The 10675-nt window shown below is 41.9% G+C and overlaps 2 protein-coding genes across 2 annotated transcripts in view; one reads left to right on the forward strand and one right to left on the reverse strand.

Annotated features, from left to right (window-relative positions):
- Nucleotides 1-455: 455 nt before the first annotated feature.
- Nucleotides 456-2513, reverse strand: PKNH_0507700 (uncharacterized protein; the record flags this gene model as incomplete). Its single annotated transcript, XM_002258175.1, has 1 exon — nucleotides 456-2513. One exon carries the CDS (start codon nucleotides 2511-2513, stop codon nucleotides 456-458), a length of 2058 nt encoding a protein of 685 aa, XP_002258211.1.
- A 4626-nt stretch (nucleotides 2514-7139) lies between these two features.
- The window catches only part of PKNH_0507800 (205 kda pk1(b+)1+ sicavar antigen), a gene marked incomplete at both ends in the record, with an annotated part of 15001 nt that continues 11465 nt past the window's right edge, over nucleotides 7140-10675 (forward strand). Inside the window, 2 exons of the mRNA XM_039113905.1 lie at nucleotides 7140-7241; nucleotides 7390-8248. Of these exons, the coding sequence (XP_038969516.1) occupies nucleotides 7140-7241; nucleotides 7390-8248 (961 nt within the window). The remainder of the gene's footprint in view (nucleotides 7242-7389; nucleotides 8249-10675) is intronic.

The following is a 10675-nucleotide window of genomic DNA, read 5'->3' on the forward strand; positions in this document are numbered from 1 at the left end:
CACGGTGCATACCGTTCCGCGCCATGCACGTTATACATATGTACATATACATTTTAAGCCTTTTATGTGCGATTAACAGGCGAAATGAGGAGATCCATATATGTGGCACAAGAAGATACATATGATATGCACTGGGGGTTATGCTCATATGAACTTTTTTTTTTTTCACCCCTCTTTGTTTTTACCCATTTGTCCCTTCCGAAGTTCGCAAAGTGGTGTTCCACAAGCAGGGCCTTCGACAGGTTCCCCCCTCCCTTTCCACATTACATTAACTTCTTTGTGTTCCGTATAGATGGAGAAGTTCTTAAGGGGTCGTGGTGGTGATGGTCATTTTTTGTTTCTTTGTCATTATGCCCATAGCTCGGAGTGGCATTGCCTGAGCACTCTTCTACGTACAAATGTGTTTCGTCAATCACCCGTAAGTCATTTCTGTATCTGCAGACGGGCGTTTGTAGTTAACTGGCGGACCGCCGATTCATCTCGTTAATATCCTCCTCGCGCTTTGTTTCACTTTGTGCCAACAGCAGTTTAGTGTTCATTAGTTCATGTACAAGGTTGGCAATTTTCTCTTCGTATTTTTCCACGTCGACAGAGCACAAATTTCTATTTGAGTCATTCCCATCATGCATTGTATTATCTTTGTTTGGCCCTCCTTGGGGGTAGACCTGTTCAATTGTGTTTGGATCCCCATGGTTCCTTACCCCTTTGTGAGCACTATTGACCATTGTACCGGTTAATTCTTTAATAACGAGCTGCAAGTTCTGCATATCCTCCACCAACTTGTGAATAGTTTCTAACTCGTTAGTGGTTCCATTTTTTTCACTTGAAATTTTTTTCATTTTCGAATGAATACTTTTCCTTTCGTCCGTGTGCACATCTCCATGATCATCATGTGGTGTTATTTCCCCTTCTCCAGTTTTTTTCTTTTTTAGAACGCAGCCATATTGTGATGAAAGTTGTGCCTGCTGCAATGGGTTGGGTAGTCCACTCGGTGCGAAGTCACTGAGAAGGTTGATGCCCCTTGTGTGTATGACTTCTGTTGTAACTCCTCTCCAGTTGCAATCTGACGCTTGGGAGAAAATCCCAGCGCCTGTATCCAGGAGGTTTTCCATTTCACTCCCTTTTGGACCTCTTCCATTTATAGAGCGAAAGAGAAAATTTTCTTCTTCTTGCATGGAGTACGAGTGAGTATATGCAACATTGGTGGGAACTCCGGTAGGAAACTCCATTCTTGCCAAGTGTGTCCTCATTTGGTCATTTCCATTCACCCATTTTTTTTGTGCCATGTGAGTGTAGTTTCTCCCCCCCCAGGAGGAGGGGGGCCCCGTTGTATACATCTCTCCCCTTTTTTGCGAAACGGTACAAGCATCGTGTGGAGTCAGCGACGGAGTGGCGTAACTTCCCACACGGTGATAGTCGTCCCATTCGTATGCAGACTGCGGACTGATGGGGGGTAAAGGTCGAAGTGACATCATGGACGGTTCGATAAGTTCATCCCCTTGAACAGGGTATTCCATTCGATTGTGTTCAAGTGTCCAGTTCATCTTGCTTAACGCCCCGCATGTTGGGTGAAAATTATTTTCGGTTCGTAATTCCCCATTTGATGGTATCCCAACTTTACAGTTGTTTTTCTCCATAACGACTTGCATGTTGTAATTAATGCGATGACTGCTTTGATCGTTTTGTTCTTCTGCAGGATGCCATTCCGCTTGCCTCGCAGTATATTTGCCTCCCTTACGGTTGGAACGTTCCTTCAGTTTGTTAACCGTTTCATATCGCCTCCTTGACGTCAGCACGTGCGTACGTCTTGTTGGGTGCCCTCCCTCATTTACCCCTTCCTCATCGCTTTGTTGCAAAAAAGACTTGTTCATATGTTGTATCATTTCTCCGTTTTTTATTGCTTTCTCTATATTTCGAATAACTGATTGTACTTCCAATGCTGAATCATGAACTTCTTTTTTCTTTTTCCCTCTGTTTATTTTTTTTGGCAAATGATACGTCTGCGTGATTTCCTTAGCGCAATGAGGATTTCCACTCTGAGTGCCTTCATCCTCCCTGTTTCTCTGTACCACTTGGGCCCCCTTCCGTGGTTCCCCTTGTATACTGGCACCGTACGCATTGGGCCCACTGGGTCCATGGCGCCATCGCGGGCGATTCATCTGTCTCAACTTCTGGAGCGAACTATTTATTGACCTTTCTAACGCAGCAATAGAGTTATCGCAGGAACAAATGTGTTGATCATATTTCTGACCTTTGCTAATCAACTTGTTTACCTTATCTAAGTTGGTTGTGCTGTTCTCCGATATGTGAACCGCCCCATTCATTTCTTCATTCGAGATGCTACTCCTTTCCATGCTCCCACTGCCGCCTCCATCACTATCATTTTTGCTAGCCTCGTTCGTTTCCCCGCTGGAGGTCCTCCCACGTGGTGGCAGGGGAGAACTGCGAGTGGGGAGGGACTCAGCCCCACTGTTTACCGACACTGTGCTGATGTCGTGTACCCCACCCCTCATGATGCCAGAACGTACCTTCAAGTGAGGAGTTCCACAGTTGCGAATATTTTTTAAAATGATATGGGAGAATTTATACAACTAAAAAGAGGTAGACACAAATTCACTGAAATCAATTTCAGCCTTCCCTATCACGAGTTTTTTATTTCCACAAATTTGGTAAGAAATTAAAAAATAAAGAAAAAAAAATTTTTTTTTTTTTTCAAATTCTTATTTGTTTTTTTTTTTTTTTTTTTTTTTTTTTTGTGACAAGTAGTAGCTAACTTCTTGAGTTTTTTCTTTGTGTAAAATGGCTGACTTGTTCAGGTTTTTTTTTTTTTTTTGGCAACTTTAGAATATCGTGATTGTGTCCACGTTGTAATGCACTTTTTAGAGCTCATTTTATTTTGCCCACATAGGAGAACCTATCCCGGCGCATAGGATACATCCCTTTTGTTGCATACCTCAGCATGAGAATGCACACCGCACTAGCAATATGAAAGAACCGTCCAGCAGTGAAATTCTTTCCTTGCCCCAGAGGGGGGGACGACGAGTTGGTAGGGACAGAGATAGTAGTCGCGAGGTGGAATTGGGGGATAACGGCGAGCAGAGTGGGCGCGACCTGCGCAGGAAGAACAAGTGACCTGCGGAGTGGAAGAAATTTTTTTTTATCTGTCTTTTCCTCTTTTTTTTTTTTGACAATTTACTACATAATGAAGAAGGACCCATTTCCTTCATCACTAGGGTGTTTTAAACACACCATGTAGGGATGCGGAGGACATGCACACGGGAGAGTATGCGTGTTCAGTGTGAAGAAAATACACATCCCATTCTTCCTCATATACTTTTAAGGTGAAGGGGATGGGGGGAAGGATAATATTATTACGGTCTTCTGAACACCTCATGTCGTGGTAGTAATAGTTCTTGTAGTAGGGTTGCTTGTTGTGCTAATTCCTGTAATTTTTGGACCCCCAAACAAATATTCTACCCCCCGTAGAACCTTTCCCCCCCAAAAGGTTCTTCATTTCTGGACCGAAAAAACTAAACCCTGGACCATGGAAATCATGAGAACGGATCTCTGGACCACAATTCATGAACTCTGAACATTGAACCCTAAACCCTAAACCCTAAACCCGGAACCCAAAAACCCGGAACCCAGAAACCCGGAACCCAAAAAACCCGGAACCCAGAAACCCGGAACCCCAAAACCCGCAACCCAAAAACCCGGAACCCAAAAACCCGGAACCCAAAAAACCCGGAACCCAAAAACCCGGAACCCAAAAAACCCGGAACCCTAAGAAACCGGAACCCAAAAAACCCGGAACCCAAAAACCCGGAACCCAAAAACCCGGAACCCAAAAACCCTAAACCCGGAACCCGACACTCTATGTCTATGTTACTTCTGGAAGGAAGAAGAAGTGGAAAAAATGTAGAAGAATCGAAGCAAAGCATGGGAGGAAAAGGAAAAGGGAAAAATGTCTTTTAGGAAAGGAGGCAGAAAAAGAAGAGTGGTTTAAGGAAGGAATAGAAAAGTCTTCATGGAAGGAATAGAAAAGTCTTTGAGGAAAAAAGGAATAGAAAAGTCTTTATGGAAGGAAGGAGTGGAAAGTCTTTAGGGAAGGAAGGAATAGAAATGTCTTTAAGGAATTAGGAGAAGGGATGTGGATAAGGAATGAGCAGGGAAGGAATGTGGATAAGGAATGAGGAGAAGGAATGTGGATAAGGAATGAGGAGAAGGAATGTGGATAAGGGATGTGGATAAGGGATGTGGATAAGGAATGTGGATAAGGAATGTGGATAAGGAATGAGGAGAAGGGATGTGGATAAGGAATGAGGAGAAGGGATGTGGATAAGGAATGAAGGAGGAGAAGGAATGTGGATAAGGAATGAGGAGAAGAAAATGAGGAGGGAAGGGATGTGGATAAGGAATGTGCATAAGGAAGGAGTAGAACGAATGTGGATATGGAATGAGCAGGGAAGGAATGAGGAGAAGGAAGAAAAGAAGGAAGAGTAAAGAAGGAAGAAAGGAAAAAAAGGAAGGTTTAAGGAAGGAAGAAAAAGAAGAAGTTTTAAGGAAGGAATAGAAATGTCTTTTAGGAAGAAAGGAAGCAAATGTTTTTTAGGAAAGGAGGCAGGAAAAGATGAGTGGTTTAAGGAAGGAATAGAAATGTCTTCTAGGAAAGGAGGCAGAAGAAGGTTTAAGGAAGAAATGAAGCAAGTAGGGAAGGAAGGACGGAATGACGGAGGGAAAAGAAGAAGGTTTAAGGGAAGAAAAGGACTACAGGAAGAGTAAAGATGTTTTGAGGAAGGAAGAGTAATGAAGGAAGGTTTAAGGAAGGAAGAAAAAGAGTGGTTTAAGGAAGGAAGAAAAAGAATGGTTTAAGGAAGGAAGAGTAATGAAGGAAGAAAAAGGAAGGTTTAAGGAAGGAAGAAAAAGGAAGGTTTAAGGAAGGAAGAAAAAGAGTGGTTTAAGGAAGGAAGGGTAAAGAAGGAAGTGTAAAGAAGGAAGTTTTAAAGAAGGAAGAGTAAAAGAAGGAAGAGTAAAAGAAGGAAGAGTGAAGAAGGAAGAGAAGAAGGAAGAGTAATGAAGGTTTAAGGAAGGAAGAAAAAAGGAATGGTTTAAGGAAGGAAGAAAAAAGGAATGGTTTAAGGAAGGAAGAAAAAAGGAATGGTTTAAGTAAGGAAAAGTAAAGAACGAAGGTTTAAGGAAGGAAGAGTAAAGAAGGAAGGAAAGGAAGTTTTAAGGAAGAATAAGTAAGGAAGATTTAAGGAAGGAAGAAAAAGAAGGAAGAAAAAGAGTGGTTTAAGGAAGGAAAAAAGAAGGAAGGTTTAAGGAAGGAAGAAAAAGAGTGGTTTAAGGAAGGAAGAAAAAAGGAAGGTTTAAGGAAGGAAGAAAAAGAATGTTTTAAGGAAGGAATAGAAATGTCTTTTAGGAAAGGAGGCAGAAAAAGAAGAGTGGTTTAAGGAAGGAATAGAAATGTCCTTTAGGAAAGGAGGACAGGAAGGAAATGCCCCTTAGGAAGGGAGGCAGAAAAAGAAGAAGGTTTAAGGAAGGAATAGAAATGTCTTTAAGGAAGGATGGAATAGAAAGGTCATTAAGAAAGGAAGCAAGGAAGGATGAGCAGGGAATGAATATGGATAAGGGATGCGGATAAGGAATGTAGATAAGGAATGAGGAGAAGGGATGTGGATAGGGAATGAGGAGAAGGAATGTGGATAACGAATGAGGAGGAAGGAATGAAAGGAGAAGGGATGTGGATAAGGGATGTGTATAAGGAATGAGGAGAAGGAATGAGCGGGGAAGGAATGTGGATAAGGGATGAGGAATAAGGAATGAGGATAATGAATGAAGGAGTGAGGAGAAAGAATGAGGAGAAAGAATGAGGAGAAGGAATGAGGAGAAGGGATGTGGATAAAGAATGACGAGAAGGAATGAGGAATAAGGAATGAGGAATAAGGAATGAAAGGAAAAGGAATGTGGATAAGGAATGAGCAGGGAAGGAATGAGGAGAAGGGATGTGGATAAGGAATGAGCAGGGAAGGGATGTGGATAAGCAAATGAGGAGAGGGGATGTGGTTAAGGAATGAGCAGGGAAGGGATGTGGATAAGCAAATGAGGAGAGGGGATGTGGTTAAGGAATGAGCAGGGAAGGGATGTGGATAAGCAAATGAGGAGAGGGGATGTGGTTAAGGAATGAGGAGAAGGAATGAGAAGATGGAATGAAGGAGGGGGACGATTTTGGAGGAAGAGTAAAGAAGGAAAGAAGGAAGGTTTAAGGAAGGAAGAGTAAAGAATGAATGAAGGAAGGAAGAAAAAAGAATGGTTTAAGGAAGGAAGAAAAAGAATGGTTTAAGGAAGGAAGAAAAAAAAGGAAGGTTTAAGGAAGAAAGAAAAGAAAAAAGGTTCAAAGGAAGGAGAGGGAGAGAAGAAAAGAAGGAAGAAAAGGAGGAAGAGAAGAAGAAAAAAAAAAAAAAGAAGAAAAAAAAAAAAAAGAAGAAAAGAAGAAAAGAAGAAAGGATTAAGGGAGAAAAGAAGGAAGATTGAATGAAAAGAGAAAGAAGATTTAAGGAAGAGAAGAAAAAAAGAAGGAAGGAATGTAGGAAGAAAAAAGAAGGAAGAAAAAGAAGGAAGAAAAAGAAGGAAGAAAAAGAAGGAAGAAAAAGAAGGAAGAAAAAGAAGGAAGAAAAAGAAGGAAGATTGAATGAAAAGAGAAAGTAGGTTTAAGGAGAAGAAAGAGGAAGGAAAAGGAAGCTTTAAAGAAGGAAAAGAAGGAAGATTTAAGGGAGAAAGAAGAAGGAAGGTTTTAGAGGAGGGAAAGAGAAGAAGAAGGAAGAAAGGAAGGAGAAAAGAAGGAAGAAAGAAAAGAAGGAAGGTTTAAGGGGAAGAAAAAGGAAGGAGAAGGAAGTTATGAAGAAAGAAAAAAAGGAAAAGAAGAAAGGAAGAGTAAAAGAGGAAGAAAAAGAAGGTTCTGTAAGGAAGAAATGAAGGAATGGAAAAGGAAAGAAGGAAAAAAAAGGAAGAATATGTTTCCTTCTTTTTTTTTTTTTTTTTTCTTAATTTCCCTTTTATTTCTATATATAATACATAACATATATATATTTGTATATATATATATATATCTATAATATGTATAAATTGTAGTATGCACGATGACGACAGTAAGTAGTGGATTGTTGGAAGAATGGATGAAGAAGACTGCGCAGGCGGCGCAGCTAGTACAGAGTGCCGGGGGGGGGACGAAGGAAATTACGGTAAGTGAATATATACATATGTACATATGTGCATACATATGTATATTAGTACATCCATATATATGTACTTATATACGTACACATATATATGTATATATGTATATGTATACGTATATTTTATATCTTTTCCCTTTTTTCCGTGATGTAGGACAAAATGAAGAAAGATCTCTTGGATGCGTGGAACAAATTAGAGCAGTCCCTGTCACAGGCGGAAGCGCTGGAAATGACGGGCATCTGTGGAGATGATGTAACGAAGGTTCTGGAGGGGAATGACTCCTTTAATAATGAATATTTAAAAGATTTATGTAAGGGAGTAGTCGAACTGAGGTATTTTACGGCGGGCGTGGGAACGACAACGGGGAAGAAACTAAAATTCGAAACATCCATCGAACCACATGAATGGTACCCACGTTGTGTTGTTGGGGCTGTCGCATTGAACGAACTATACGGGGATCACTGTCATCTGGAGAAAGTCGTAAGTAAAATATCATCTGAGGTGGAAGGGAGGTTAAGGGCGCACAACGGGGTTGCCCAGAACTTGGGAAAATGTGAGAACGTTAGCCCCGTGCATTTAATGCTCGGTAAATCCATTCTAGGCAGTAAAATCAGAGATTGGGCACAGGGAAAAAGGAATGACGGGGTGAGTGGGGATACGAAGAGATATGATGCGTCAGGCTATAGGGTAGGGAAATTGTGGAAGAATAGGTGGCAAAGGGTCTGTAAAAAACCGGAAGAGAATAGGAATGAGGAAGAAGCCAAAAAAAAATATTTAAAGGAAAATGCAGACAGTTTAGCATCTTTCGTTAAGGTGGGCCCGCAGAACACCACGTCCACTCCTGGCCTACCAACCATGGCGCAAGTATTAACTGACGGCAGTTACACCATGGAGAAAGACCAACTGAATTCAGTACTGTCAGTATTAGTGAACGAGACTACTGGTGCAGTGGACACTTCAAATCTGACGACACTAATGCAGACCTTAGAGACGATATCGAAGGAAAAGAAAGGTAAGTATTACATCCTTATTGCATCATTAAATTATTACACCCTTAATACATGATTAATGTATTAATGTATGAATATAGTACATTATTAATGTAATAAAAGGAAAGCAATAGAAATGGAAGGGGAAGGACGGGAAGGAATGAATTGAAGGAGAAGAAATAGGAAGGGAAGGAATGAAGGAGGTGGAAGGAATAAGAAGGAAAGAAAGGGAAAGGAGTAGAAGGAAAAAGAAGGTTTAGGGGGAAGAGGAGGGAAGAATGGAAGGAAGGGGAAGGAATGAAGGAAGGAAAAGGAATGAAAGAAGGGGGATGAAGGAAAAGGAATAGAAGGAAAGAGAAGGAAAGAGAAAGAAATGAGAAGGAAGGAAAAGGGGAAGGAAGTAAGGGGAAGGAAGTAAGGGGAAGGAAGTAAGGGGAAGGAAGGAAAAGGGGAAGGAAAAGGAAGCAGAAGGAATGGAGGAGGGGGAAGGGAAGGGAATTAGAAGGAAAGGGAATGAAAGAGAAGGGAAGGGAATTGAAGGAAAGAGAAGTGAATGAAAGAGAAGGAATGAAGGAGAGGGAAGGAATGGAAGGGAATGAAGGAAGAGGAATGAAGGAAAGGGGGAAGGAAAAGGAGGAGGAAGGAAAGAAGAAGGAATAGAAAGAGGAGGAAAAGGAATAGAAGGAAAGGGGAAGGAATAGAAGAAGGGAAGGAAATGGAACATGAATGAAAGAGAAGGAATGAAAGAGAAGAGAAGGGCAAAAGAAAGGAAGGAAAAAGGGGAAGGATTAAGAAGGGAAGGGAACAGGAGGAAAAGAAAAAGAGGAGGAATAAGAAGAAGGGAAGGAGAAGGGAAAGGGAAGGAAAGAGAAGGGAAGAAATTGAAGGGAAAGAGAAGGAAAAGGAAAGGGGTAAGGAAGGAGTGTTCAGGGTGGGGGAGGAAGGAAAGTGCGTTTAAGGTAGGGGGTGGAAGGAAAGACTACTTAGGGGTAAGGAAAGACTACTTAGGGGTAAGGAAAGACTACTTAGGGGTAAGGAAAGACTACTTAGGGGTAAGGAAAGAATGTCTTAGGGGGTAAGGAAAGACTACTTAGGGGTAAGGAAAGACTACTTAGGGGTAAGGGAAGGAGGTTTAGGGGTAAGGAAAGACTACTTAGGGGTAAGGAAAGAATGTCTTAGGGGGTAAGGAAAGACTACTTAGGAGTAAGGAAAGACTACTTAGGGGTAAGGAAAGACTACTTAGGGGTAAGGAAAGAGTACTTAGGGGTAAGGAAAGAGTACTTAGGGGTAAGGAAAGAGTGCTTAGGGAAAGGAAAGAGTGTTTAGGATGGGGGGGGAAAGGAAAGAGTGTTCAGGAGGCTGGGTGAAGGAAAGGGTTGTTTAGGGGGGGGAAAGGAAAGGGTTGTTTAGGGGGGGAGAAGGAATGTGTACTTAGGGGGGGGAAAGGAAAGAGTGTTTAAGGGGGGGGGTTCAACAAAGAGTGTTTAGGGGGTGGGGAAGGGAAAGATTGTTTATTGGGGGGTGGAAGGAAAGGAAAAGGAAGGTTTAGGGGGGGGTAAGGAAAGAGTGTTTAAGGGGGGGGATAAGGAAAGAGTGTTTAGGTGGGGGGGGTAAGGAAAGAGTGTTTAGGGGGGGGTAGAGGGAAAGAGTGTTTCAGGAGGGGGAAAGGAAAGAGTGTTCAGGGTTAAAGAAGGAAGGTTTAGGGGTAAGGAAAGGTTCTTTCCTAGGTTATGAGAACAGCAATATGGCCTGGTACTTAACCACCTCAAGGAAAGAAGGTTGCTTAGGGGGGGGTGAAAGGGAAGACTACTTAGGGGGGGGGGAAAGGGAAGACTACTTAGGGGTAAGGAAAGACTACTTAGGGGTAAGGAAAGACTACATAGGGGTAATGAAGGACTACTTAGGGGTATAGAAAGACTACTTAGGGGTAAGGAAAGACTACTTAGGGCTAAGGAAAGACTACTTAGGGGTAAGGAAAGACTACGTAGGGATAAGGAATGAGGGTTTAGGGGTAAGGAAAGACTACTTAGGGGTATAGAAAGACTACTTAGGGGTAAGGAAAGACTACTTAGGGGTTAGGAAAGACTACTTAGGGGTAAGGAAAGACTACTTAGCGGTAAGGAAAGACTACTTAGGGGTAAGGAAAGACTACGTAGGGATAAGGAATGAGGGTTTAGGGGTAAGGAAAGACTACTTAGGGGTATAGAAAGACTACTTAGGGGTAAGGAAAGACTACTTAGGGGTTAGGAAAGACTACTTAGGGGTAAGGAAAGACTACTTAGGGGTAAGGAAAGACTACTTAGGGGTAAGGAAAGACTACGTAGGGATAAGGAATGAGGGTTTAGGGGTAAGGAAAGACTACTTAGGGGTATAGAAAGACTACTTAGGGGTAAGGAAAGACTACTTAGGGGTTAGGAAAGACTACTTAGGGGTAAGGAAAGACTACTTAG

The sequence above is a fragment of the Plasmodium knowlesi genome (assembly GCF_000006355.2).
Source record: "Plasmodium knowlesi strain H genome assembly, chromosome: 5".
Lineage (NCBI taxonomy): Eukaryota > Apicomplexa > Aconoidasida > Haemosporida > Plasmodiidae > Plasmodium > Plasmodium knowlesi.